Source organism: Urocitellus parryii, chromosome 11 (assembly GCF_045843805.1).
Source record: "Urocitellus parryii isolate mUroPar1 chromosome 11, mUroPar1.hap1, whole genome shotgun sequence".
Lineage (NCBI taxonomy): Eukaryota > Metazoa > Chordata > Mammalia > Rodentia > Sciuridae > Urocitellus > Urocitellus parryii.
The window spans coordinates 29,784,988-29,798,278 of NC_135541.1; the positions used below are offsets into that span (position 1 = coordinate 29,784,988).

The following is a 13,291-nucleotide window of genomic DNA, read 5'->3' on the forward strand; positions in this document are numbered from 1 at the left end:
TCTGAGCTGGTCAACCTTTCTTGAACTTTGGTTTCTTTTTCTATGAAATGGCTGATAACACTGATCTCATTAGTATTTTAGTTGTTACGATTGAATATGACGGCTAATAGCATTCAAACACAGTAAACCCAATGTAGTTGAAACTGAGACTGCAGCCCCGACCGACGGGTCTCATCTGAGTTGAAGTAGTCGGATTTGAAGTCTGGGTAGGGCCTAAAACGACGGCACAAGCGGATTGGGTCACCTAAAGGGGGCGTGTCCGGAAGGAGGAGCCAGTCTCATCCTGCCGCAGCCCAGAACTTTGAATCAGGCGCGGTAGTTTCAGCTGTAGCCAATCCTAGAACAGCATCCTCTTCCGTCAGTAGTTGCTGAGGTCCAGAGCCACGCGTCTCTCACGGAGGTCAGTTCCAGCCGTTACTGCTGGACCCGTGCTCAGCTCTTGCGTGTTTATCCGTTAAGATTGAGAGGACGGAGAGACACTCTCAGTCGCTTTCTCGGGTATCGGGGCCAGAAGGAGAGCCTCCGCTACTCGCTCCACACATGCAGAGCAGCTCCGGCTTCACTTTCTGTAGAAGCTGCAGGCTGACACCTTGTCAGGAGTTGTAGTATCAAGATTCTGGTTCTTCTTACGCTACTTATTATAGAAGCAGGAAGTTGATTTTTTGAGGGAAAGTGGGCTAGGGAGGGAAGTTATCCCACAGAGTCATACTGAGAGGGTGGGGGTGCCCTTGATATCGAAAGGGGTTGAGTCCTGGCCCTTTAAACCTGGGGAGGAGGATCCGGAAGTGGGTGGGCGGGGCAAGGGCCATGGTATATAGGAGGGCCCCAGCCGCGAGGGGTCCCTAATCTGCCATTTTCTGTCCCCTAATAAGTCTCTGGCGTCCAAAATTCCCTCTGTTTTCCTCACAGGTTCCATTCCGCTCACAGGTCCACCACTTGAGGGGAACGATGGCCACAGAGTCCACAGCCACTGCTGCCATCGCCGCGGAACTGGTTTCCGCCGACAAGTAAGCGGGACCATGGCGCGCTTGAGGCACTGGCCATTCCGCGGTAGAGCTGGTGGATGGGGGCTCTGTAGGAGGATATACCAGTGGGAGGGAAGACTGGTTCCCCCCGACCTGCCGGCGTTCAGCGAGGCCTGAACAGTGTAGAACCCCCGCTTTTGCTAAGAGCCCGCTCACTAGCGGTAACGGCTGGTGGCTGGCGCCCCCTGCCCTGCTTTTTGCGGCCGCCATCTTGCCGGGGGCAGCGGCGGCTGTCTCCATCGTCTGCCCCTCTCCTTCCTCCCTTGGCTCAGGGCTGCTGGTGAGGAGGCGGGGCCCTGGCGCGCTGGTCTGCCCTCACATTCCTACTGACACCTCAGTCTAAGCGTGTTCCCTCCTGTAGTGCCCCTAGACAACCCGAGAATGTAACCAATAGATTTGGCGCCAAAAAAAAAAAAAACACCTTTGCACGAGGAGGCTGAACCCCAGGGGTCGGATGGGCGGGGCCTCGTGGAGGGCGGGGCCTGACGCGCGTGCGTTCGCTTCCCTCCGCCGGCTCTGGAGCAGGGGGCGGAGCCTTGAGGAGGCGGGAAAACTCCATTGTTTGGGGCTACAGTGGCTGGAGCCTTAGACTTCCGTGGTGGCTCGCGGGAGGGCTTCCGGCTAGCGGGCTTTCTCACCTGGTGCGCTGAAGAGTACTGAGGGACCGATACTCGGCGCACCCCAGCCCCTGATGGGAACGTCGTGGTTCTTTAGACTTTGGAGGTGTGGGCAGAGAGTTGGCTTCTTAGGAGACATCCGAATGCGTAGCGGCTTCACCTGGTGATGGGTCGAGCTCCTCATTTCTCAGGGTTTAGTTGCCAAGTGAATAGGCCGTACGCAAGTACGACTGGAGGGAGAAAAGGTATAATTTCTTTGAAAAGGCATAGTGCCACAAAAGCATAAGCTATTTTGTAACCAGTGGACAGAAGTGCCACATCAGTTCAAGAAACAAATGTTTTCCAAACAGTAGGTCCTGATTTCCTCTGGTGTTAGTAGCCTGAGTGTTTTTTTTTTTTTTTTTTTTTGGAGGGGGGGTCTAATTTCTCTTGTTGCCGTCCTTGTAAAAGTAAAGATTACTGTGAATTTTTTATATCTATTTTTCTAAAGTTTTACACTTAAATTTATAGTGATCAGAGATTCACATATCTTTATTACTCTACCTACTACCTTTTGGTTCATTTCCTAGTGGGTTTATGAAAAGCAAGGGTTCTCAAACCACCTTCAGTATCAATTAGGAACTTCCGTTTTTAGCTTTAGTTGTTTATGGGCCTTCCTAATTTTGAAACTGACCTAACTTTGAGGAACAGTTCCTCCTGCCTCCCCTCTCAAGTCAATGGAACCATAGGATCAGAATAGATGGGGTTTGGGAGTTATGTCTGTTACAAAAAGAATCACTTTTTATGGTGCTTATTGGACCCTTATATCAGTCAATATTCCACTTAGGAGGCTCCTCACCCCTCTAATACTAGGTGTGGTGTGTTTTTTGCAGTGCTGGCTAGGAACTCAGAGAATAGAGCATGCTGCTAGGCAAACTCTTTCACTGAGGTACAGCCCCAATCTATGTATGTGTTTTTCTTGAGAGGTAAAAAGTGTGAATAAATTTGTGTTGTTGATATCCAGGTCATTTGTGTCTAGTCAAAGTTAGGTTATTAGTGAACTCCAGCCTCCTGTAAGTTGGATAGAAAATTTATGTATCGAGGCACCTACATAATTTGTTTTATCAGCAACTGAGCAATTCTGAGTATTTTTTTAATTAAAGCATTATTTAATTCATGAATACAGGGTGAAGTAGTGTCTATCTCCTTTCTACAGGTGAGTAAACCAAAGGCAAGAATGGACAGATAAGTTCCAATTAAGTGGCTGGATCTGGGTTAAATCACAAAACTTCAATTTTCATACCCTCTTCTACCAAAAACTTTTACCTGACAGAAAAATGCATGACAAGTCTAATTAATTAGTCTGAGAGAACCATGGAGGCAGTAAATCTTGGTTAAGTTGGGAGCTGTTTAGAAGTAAAACTTCTAAGGAACTGATGTTCAATGGGAGTGTAAAAAAAAGTGACTTGGACCCATTATTTATAACTTCAGTATGTAACCATTGAGATAATGAAATAAGTTTAACTTCTAAACAAGTAGAGAAAAAAAATAGGATGAGAAATAAGTCTCAATTCAGAATCAGTTTTGATACCATCTTTGCTTAAGCAATGATGTTGGACTGGTCTCATCATCTTTTTTTTTTAATATACATAATATTTTAAAAAAATATTTGTTTATTTTTATGTGCTGCTAAGGATCAAACCTAGTCCCTCGCGTGTGCTAGGCAAGCACTCTACATCTGATACAATCCCAGTCTGGGTCTCATCATCTTTTAAAAAGCCTGAGTTTAGCCTGGCGCAGTGGAGCATGCTTGTAATCTTAGCAGCTCAGGAGGCTGAAGCCAGCCTCAGCAATTGAGGGAGGCCCTAAGTAACTCAGTGAGACCTTGTAAGTATTAAAAAGAAGGCTGGGGATGTGACTCAGTGGTTAAGTGCTCCTGGGTTCAATCCCTGGTACCAAAAAAAAAAAAAAAAAAAAAAAAAAAAAAAACCAACAAAACCCTAAGTTTGGCTTCTGTCCCTTACGCCATTTAAATAACGTTGCTTAAGGTAGTCAGTGATTGTCTAAATGCTAAATCAATTCCTGTCATTCTTAGCTTTCTAACTAGTTATTAACCTTTTTCTTTATATTAAAAAATACAGTTTGAATTATAGAGGTAGGAAGGAATGATAAAACTCAGAAAAGCCTTATGTAATGCATTTACTTTTGACTTAGTTGTCTGGTGTCATATTTTAGAAGAGAAATCATCTAGATGAAAATTCATTGTTTAGTGCAGTAATCTTTGGAGTTTGCCATTTCTATTTCCACAAGTGGTTTGTTCCATCTTTGTTTATTTGGTACCAGGGATTGAAGTCAGGGGCACTTAAATACTGAGCCACACCCCCAGCCCTTTTTATTTTTTGAAACAAGGTCTAACTAATTTGCTTAGGGCTTCCCTCATTGCTGAGGCTGGCTTTGAACTTGCCATCCTCCTGCCTCTACCAGTTGCTGGGATTGCAGGTGTGTGCCACTGTGCCTGGCTGTTTTTTTCCATCTGTGTTAGGGTTTTTGTTGATACTTACTAATGTACTGTTTTTTTAAAATTTGTTTTTTGTATTGGAGATTGAACCCAGGGGTGCTTTACTGCTGAACCAAGTCCCCAGCCCTTTTAATTTTGAGATAGGTCTCACTAAATTGTTTAGGGCCTCACCACAATTGCTGTGGTTGGCCTTGAACTTGTTATACTCCTGCCTCAGTTTCCAGAATTGGTGGGATGGGCATGTGCCAGCACACCCAGTCTGTTTTGCTGTTTAAGAACTGTGAAGCTTCATGTATGGGATTATGACAATTTAATGTCATTGTAGTTGGGATATATTTGTGTGAAAGATTTACCTGTTTAACCAGTGGTGGTTTTTTTTTGGGGGGGTGGTATAGGGATGAACTAAGGGGCACTCAACCACTGAGCCACATCCCCAGCCTTATTTTGTATTTTATTTAGAGACAGGGTCTCACTAAGTTGCTTAGTACCTTGCTTTTGCTGAGGCTGGCTTTGAACTCCTGATCCTCCTGCCTCAATCTCTGGAGCTGATGGGATTTCAGGCTCTGTGCCACCATGCCTTGCCAGGATTCTGTTATTGCTATAAAAGAAGAGAAAAATAAATATTGAAATACAAATAACTACCAATCTATCACAAAGTCTCAAGATTTTATATGTCGACATTTATTTAATTCTTTTTAGTATTTCTTTTTACCCCTAACTTTTATTTTTTGGGGGATCAGAGATTAAAACCAGGGCCTCTCACAAGCTAGGCAAGTGCTCTACATCCCTAGGCCCTCATTTTACCCCCCACTTTTTTTTTCAGTACCTGGGATTAATACCATAATTTTCACTCAAGCCTAGCAACAATATGTCTAAACTGCACTACTGCATATACTCTGATCTGCTTAACTCTCCAGAAAAATTTTTATTTTTTTTGTAACAGGGATGAACAACTGAGGGGCACTTGCTCACTGAGCTACTCCCCAGCCCTATTTTGTATTTTATTTAGAGACAGGTTCTCACTGAGTTGCTTAGTGCCTTGCTTTTGTGAGGTTGGCGTTGGGATTATAGGCATGTGCCACTGTGCCTGGCTTAACCCTTGCTTTGATAGTATGGAGGACACTATATTAGTTTGTGTAAATGGGAAGAGGGTGCCATAGTTGGACTGAATAAAAATTATACTAATGGGAAGAGGGTGTCATAGTTGGACTGAATAAAAATTATACTAAGAAGATTGTATTTAATGAATTGATACTGGTAATCTCAAGGTGCTTTTCAGAGGTAAGAGAAGGAAGTGGGGAAGAAAAATAAATGGAATAAGTGTGCTAGAATAATTTCTAAATATAATTCTGATCTTCAAAACAGATCTAGCCAGGAGCTGTGGTGTCTACCTGTATTCCCAGCAGCTCAGGAGGCTGAGGCAGGAGGATTGAAAGTTCAAAGCCAGCCTCAGCAAAAACAAGGTGCTAAGCAACTCAATGAGACCCTGACTAAATATAAAGTAAGGTTGGGGATGTGGCTCAGTGGTTGAGTGCTCCTGAGTTTAATCCCTGGTACCCGCCCCCCCCCCCCCCCCCAAATTGAGGTCTAAGATGGCCTCAGTGATGCATACCTATAATCCCAGCTGAGGCAGGTGTATCACAAGTTGAATGCCAGCTAGCTTTAGTAATTTAGTAAATCATTGAGCAACCTAGGGAGAATCCTGTCTCAGGGGAAAAAAAATGTAATAAAAAGGGTTGGGGATGTAGCTTAATGATAAAGCTCCCCTGGTTCAATCCCTAGTACCAAAAACCAAAACCAAAATAGATGCACCCTAAACATTTCTCTCTCTCTCTCTCTGTGTCTCTGTCTCTCTCTCTCTCTCTCTCTCTCTCTCTCTCACACACACACACACACACACACACACACACACAATGTGTTTAGGAAAGTCACAGGACAAAGAATCAACAAAAAATAGTTGCACTTTTATGCATTAACAGCTGGAGGTCCTCAAGTTATTGTTGCTCCTATTTAAATCTAAATCTACAGTGGAAATTTCAGTTAATAGAAGGAAGCCAGGTCTAGTTAAAAAAAAAAAATAGATTTGAATTCCTGCTTTTTAACTTTAGGGGTATCCCTAAGTGTGGATTTTTTTCCTTTTTCCTTTTGAGGTAATGTGGATTGAAGCCAGGGGCACACTACCAGTGAACTATATCCTCAGACTTTATAAAAGTTTTTATTTTGGGCTGGGGATATAGCTCATTTGGTAGAGTGCTTGCCTCATAGCACCAAAAAAAAAGAAAAAGAAAAAGAAAAAGAAAAAAACTTATTTTGAGACAGGGTCTCATTAAGTTGACCAGTCTGGCCTCAAATTGGGGATACTCCTGCCTAAGTCTTCCCAACCCTTGGGATTACACCCCCATCTGACGTTTTCCCCCCCCTTTTTTGGAGGGAGGTGGTTACTGGGGATTGAACCCAGGGGCAATTAACCACTGAGCCACATCCCCAGCCCTTTTTCTTTATTTTTTTGAGACAGGGTCTCACTATGTTGGTTGGGTCTGGCTAAATTGCTGAGGCTTGCTTTGAATTTGTGATCCTTCTGCCTCAGCTTCCTGAGTTGTTGGTTTTACAGGTGTGTGCCACCATGCCAGGCTCTTTTTCCTGGCTTCAAAGGTAAGTAATTGAACTTTAAAAAAAAAAAATCTTGCTAAGTTTTTAGTACATTTTATTGAAGTTAACCATAGCTACATTAAAAGTGTACAAGATATGTGTATAGATGATTTTTCACAAAAGGAAATTGGACAATATAAGGGAACCCAGAAACTCAATTGCCCTTTTGCCAACATCCTTGTCTATAGTTCTGACTTACAACATCACAGTATAGTTTTGCTTGGTTTTGAACTAAATGGAATCACAGTATATAGGTATGTCTAACCTCCTCACACTCAACATGGTGAGGAACATCTGTTACTTGTTCTTAGTGATTTCTATTTGCTGTATAGTGTTCTGTTGTATTAATACCACATTTTATCCATTCTGAAATAGCTGCTGAATTTATTTAAAGTGCTGGGGATTGAATCTGGGCACTTTATAAATGAGCTGTACTCGTAGCCCTTTTTAAGTTTTTATTTTGTGTTAGCCTCAATAACTTTGAGCCTGACCTCAAACTTGAATCCTCCTGCCTCATCCTTCTGAGTAACTGGAATTGCCACTGTGCATGGCAAACTTGTATTTATTTATAAGGCCATATATAACTTTGTATGGAGGAAGACAGAGGATATTGTTTCTGTCATGACTAGGAGTCAAGAAAACTGGATTCTACTTGGACTCTGCCACTGAACCTCATTTTTCCCATTTGTAAAATGGTGATAATCAAGGGGAAGTTCAACATGTTAAGATCCATTCTCCCTCCCAGGTTGTGTGTCTTTCTTATATTAATGAGTATTTTTCTTTTTTAGTACCAGACATACTATCCTTAAGGTGCTGTTGAGTGGTTAAGATACTGTTTGCAAATGTAGTTTCCATTTCTGGGGTAAAGACAATAAATATAAAGATGAGAGAATGTCAGTGTTAAGTGCTATGCAGGCATATTAATGTGTCCTATTTTAAAATGATAATATGAGTAAGTGGGTAGTCAGGGATGACTTCAAAGATTGTATGGTAGGAGGGAGCAGTTTTGGCAAGGAAATTTCATTCATGGAACTAGGAATAGCAGAGAATAGTAAGTCTTACAAGGAGATTGACAGTTTGGGTGGTTGAGGAAGGGGGATTTCTTTTTTGCTTAGGGAACTATGAGGCAAAGTCTGCTTATAAGATGGAGTGAGGGCTGGGGATGTGGCTCAAGCGGTAGCGCGCTTACCTGGCATGCGGGCGGCCCGGGTTCGATCCTCAGCACCACATACAGAGATGTTGTGTCTGCTGAAAACTAAATAAATAAATATTAAAAAATTCTCTCTCTCTCTTAAAAAAAAAAAAAAAAGCCCTAAGGCTAACTTTTAAAAAAAAAGATGGAGTGAAATACTGTGTAGAAGATTTGAGGAGAGAAAAGTAAAAGTAATAGTTATTTTGAAAGATGAAAAGACTAATCTGGGGGGATGTTGTATGATTGCCAGTGTTGTATGCAAGAATTTAAAGGGAGGTCAGTCATTACTGTTGTATACTTTTCTGCTTTAAATGTTTGTTCAGATTCTTTACTGTATGTAACAGAATAGATGGCTAGAGGGTTGAAACCTCTTGTGGAACTTAGAAGTCTCCCCCCCAAAAAAACCTAAATAGAATATTTTGCAGAGTGAAGGTTTATGTTAAAGAAAAAGATGCCTTGAAGATGAAACAATTTAAGTATTTGTGTGTGTTTACTTTTGTGGTACTGGGGTTGAACCCAGGGGCATTTGTACCTTGAGCTATATCCCCAGCCCTTTTTGTATTTTAGATAGGGTCTGGCTAAATTGCTGAGGCTGGCTTTGACTTTGTGTTCCTCCTGCCTCAGCCTCTTGGTTTGCTTGAGTGCTGGAATTACAAGCATGCATTACTTTACCTAGTTACAACTGGAAATTTGCATTTATAATGCCTAGTTGTCCAAGTAGCCACTACTTGTTTGGTCTCTTGGAGCCTCCTCTCCTTTTCCCCTCTATTGATTGGCACATAATCCCTATATTCAACCATCCAAAACACATGACATTTTCTCTATCATCTCTTTAGCTGTTATCTTCATTTCCCTTCACAAACTTCAGATAAGAATCTATTCCTAGAAATCTCCATTTTCTTACTGTTTGCTAATTTTTTTTAATAGATGTATTTAAATGTATATTTTAATGTTAGGTGTTAGGGAAATGAATAAGATCTCAATTCCTGGTCATCCAACCACAATTTAATAGGACAAGTGTGTAGTGTACTGAGTATGCACATTTATTCAACCTGTTTCAGTTTGCATTCCCTTTATGTCTTTTAAACTTAAATTATTGTCTAAATACTAAACCAGTTCTTATTCTGAGTTTTCTAATTAGTTCCTAATCTTTTTGCTGCATTGATACTATAGCTACTTCTTCCTTCAAACTTCTTTTTCTTTGATACCACCTCCATTTTTTTCCTATCTTCTTTATTTTGTTGCTAACAATTGCTAGAATCTGTATATAGAATTCTTTATATCCCAACTATTATACTAGCACTTTATGGACTTTCTCATTTAATAGGTAGTTCTGCAAGATAGATACTATTTACTATAATTATTGTGGCAAGTCATTTGCCTTTAATCCTGGTGATTAAGCATCAGTCACTTATTATTTTTTAAGTTGTACATGGACACAGTACCTTTATTTTACTTATTTATTTTTATGTGGTGCTGAGGTTCAGACCCAGTGCCTCACATGTCCTAGGTGAGTGTTTCACCACTGAGCTACAACCCCAGTCCAGTCACTTATTTTAATAAATACTATTTAGATGCCAGGCCTTGTGCTTGTCCTGGCAGGAATGCAGAAAATTGATAGGTAATTGGAATATAGTGCATTATGATAGGGGTCATATAGGTTACTAAATGATCCCTGTAACTGGGCAAGCTTCTTCTCCATAAAATAGGAATTGATTTACAACATCACAGTATAGTTTTGCTTGGTTTTGAACTTCATATAAATGGAATCATAGTATATAGGTATGTCTAACTTCCTCATACTCAACATGGTGAAGAACATTACATATCAGTTTGGACATGTTATGTTTTTTTTTTTTTTTTTTTTTCATTTTGCCTCTGTATTTTCATTACAGATGGTTTGTACTGCTGTGTCTAAGTTCGTGAATCTTTTATACTGTAGGATCTAATCTGTTACTCCTGTCAGGTATACTTTTTATCTCCTGAGGTTTGATTTTGGGTCTTTACAAAAAAATATTATAATTTATCATGTTTTTAATTTTTACCTTCGTGAGCATGTGGAATATATTTATAATTGTTTTAGTATCAGTATCTAATTCTGTGTCATTTCTGGATGATTTTCTGTTCATCTCCCCCCCCACCCTTGCCCAATATGGGTTTCCTGTTTTTGTTTCCTTGTTTGCCTGGTTGCTGGAATTGGGGGTGAGGCAGTGTGCTAGGGATTAAATAGATTTTTAAAATTCCTTGAATATATTATATACACATATAAATGCATATTTTTGGTTACATTCTGAGATGCAGTTCTTTGGAAATACTTAAAATTTCTCTTTTTTTTTTCTTTTTGTGATATTGGGAATTGAGCTCGGGGTACTTTACCACTGAACTACACATGCACCATGCACACATGCAGGCTTGTTTTTGTTGGGGGGGGGGGCTTGAATCCAGGGCATTTAATCACTGAGCCATATCCCCAGCCCTTTTGTATATTTTTTTAGAGACAGGGTTTTACTTCAGGCCTTGGTAAATTGCTGAAGCTGGCTTTGAACTCTTTGATTCTCCTGCCTTAGCCTCTGGAGCTGCTCTGATTACAGGCACTTACCACCATGCCTGGCTCACAGTCTGTTTTATTTTTTTAGTTTGAAACTGGGTTTTGCAAAGTTGCTGAGCTCTTCACAGTTACCAAGACTGATCTCAAATTTGGGATCCTCCTGTCTCAGCCTCCCCAATCACTGGGGTTATAGGCATGCTCCATTACATCTGGCTAGTTCATTCCTTTTGAGGATTGTTTTTCTGCAAGGCTTCTATGCAAAGTATCTATCACTGAGGCCCTCTCAGTAGTTTTCTTCCTCAGTAAGCTGATTAGCACCTAACCAAAGCCTGGAGGAACTCTGCAGATTTCTACAGCTTGCTTTTTAATTCTGGCTACCTTGGGGCTTCCCAAAGTCGCCTTAGTTATGTGTGTTTATTAGAGTCTGTTTGAGTTTCTTCTGTGTTCTGGTTGAAACTCTAGGCAGGAATTTGGGGCACTCAGAAGGCTCACCTTGTTCTTCTTGGATCATTGTCTAGTTGTTCAGTGTTTGAAAACTGATAATCCATGTATTTCGTCGGCCATATTGTTTTTTTTTTTTTAACAGGTTTTTAAAATAATTTTTATTTTTTAAAAGTAAATTGTACATCACAGGAAAAAAAAAAACAAGCAAAAAACAAAATCATCCAGTCACAAGAAGCTTAGTTGGACGTGTCCCTCTAGGTTGTGTGCATATATACACAATATCCCATTTTGTGTAATTGAGATTGTGGTGTGTATCATGCTTTTCCACACATCATGAATATTCACCAATTCAAAATCCCGAAGCTACATGAGTATTTTTTTTTTTAAAGAGAGAGTGAGAGAGGGGAGAGAGAGAGAGAGAGAATTTTTTTTTTTAAAGAGAGAGTGAGAGAGGAGAGAGAGAGAGAATTTTTTTTAATATTTATTTTTTAGTTCTCGGCGGACACAACATCTTTGTTGGTATGTGGTGCTGAGGATGGAACCCGGGCCGCACGCATGCCAGGCGAGCGCGCTACCGCTGAGCCACATCTCCAGCCCCGACATGAGTATTTTTTGATAACCAAGAATACACTACACCAATTCAATCTGTTATACTTTCTTGGGGACAAAAATTTCACTGAAGACAGAAATGGCAACAGGCCTCTAGATAGACATCGGCCATGTTTTAAGTTATTTGAAATGGAAGGGAAAATATAGTCTCTGTTAATCCTATCATGACTAGCTGTGAAAGTTGGTATTGTATGAATGTGCAGCATTGATGTGTTTATTTTTTGCTGTACAAACTTTGGACATTTGTGTTATACCAAATAGATAGTGTTTGTTTTTGAACTATTACTGGTATATAGAGATAAGTAAAAATGTTGGGATATATTTAGAAATATAAAGCAATTTGACATTATCCTGGCATTTCTACTGTATCTACAGATTGGAAATGAGAAACTTAGTCCCTCAAGAGTAGTCTGAGAAGCTCTGTACTAGGCCATTTGGTCAGAATGACCCCTTAATAACAGACTGGGGATGTTGCTCAGTGGTAGAGCATTTGCCTAGCCTGCATGAGGCCTGGGTTGGATCCCTAGCACCACTGCAAAACAAACACTATTTGAACATAATTGCCTGAGGCAGAAAGTTTGCAGATATGGAATCAAGGGCATTCTAGGACTCTGGGCAAATAGTCTATGTGACTCTAGCTGTGAAAGTTGCTGCTTATTTTCAACCCCCTATGTATGACTGGGCAAGGATTAAATTTGACAATGTAATTAAATCAGTAATATTTGGTTCTTATTGAGTGTTTAATAAAGGACAACTCCCTCCCCACAGCAGTACTGGGAATGAGATCCAGGGATGCTTTGCCACTAAGCAGCATCTCTAGCCCTTTTTATTTTTTATGTCAAGATAGGGTTTGCTAAATTGCCCACTCTAGCCTCAAATTTGTGATCTTCCTGCCCCAACCTCCCTAGTCATTGGGATTACAGGTGGGCACTGACACATCCAGCAGATGACAACTATTTATTCCTTTATGTTTTCCTGTGTTTACTTAATATCCAGGCTTAAAATAGTCTCCATTTTTACTTTTTCTCCCTTTATTCTTCATTGTAGAATTGAAGATGCTCCAGCTCCTTCTACCTCTGCAGATAAAGTAAAAAGGTAAGATTATTTACATAGTTCAATTAGATTCACATCTGAAACACAAAGCAGTATAACCTGAGGGCAGCTAGTTTCATGATTTTTATTTTGCCCTGCTGAGGATTGTCTCAAGTAAAATAAAAGGCTGAGAATATAGCTCAGTGGTAAAGTGCCCCTGGTTCAAACCTAGTACCACATACAAAAAATACCAACAAAGAATTGGAAGTTTTACTTAGTTTTGCTCCTGTCCTCACTCATGCTTAACAAATTCTGCTGAACAACTTTTTCTTCATTTAGTCTTTTAATTTTGGGCGGAGGAGGGGGGTGGTAGGTACCAGGGATTGAACTCGGGCACTCAACCACTGAGCCACATCTCCAACTCTTTTTTGTACTTTATTTAGACAGAGTCCCACTGAATTGCTTAGTGCCTTGCTTATGCTGAAGCTGGTTTTGAACTTGCAATCCTCTTGCCTCAGCCTCCTGAGCTGCTGGGATTACAGGCGTGCATCATCAAGCCCCGTGCTCTTCATTTAGATTTAAAACATTACATCATTACATGATGATTTTGCTTTATGTTTGCTGTTTTGGTTTTTTGAGTGAATAAGCAATAGGAGGAGAAATTACTTAATACTGCAT

The 13,291-nt window shown here is 40.7% G+C and overlaps 1 protein-coding gene across 4 annotated transcripts in view; it reads left to right on the forward strand.

Moving 5' to 3' along the window:
* The first annotated feature begins 312 nt into the window (after nucleotides 1-312).
* Nasp (nuclear autoantigenic sperm protein) overlaps nucleotides 313-13,291 on the forward strand; it is a 30,976-nt gene continuing 17,997 nt past the window's right edge. The window contains exons 1-3 of one of the 4 annotated variants that reach the window (XM_026397787.2): nucleotides 313-400; nucleotides 910-1,007; nucleotides 12,629-12,676. In XM_026397787.2, the coding sequence (XP_026253572.2) occupies nucleotides 949-1,007; nucleotides 12,629-12,676 (107 nt within the window). In that variant the 5' untranslated portion in view covers nucleotides 313-400; nucleotides 910-948. The other 3 variants (XM_026397788.2, XM_077791278.1, XM_026397789.1) reach the window with 3 other exon arrangements.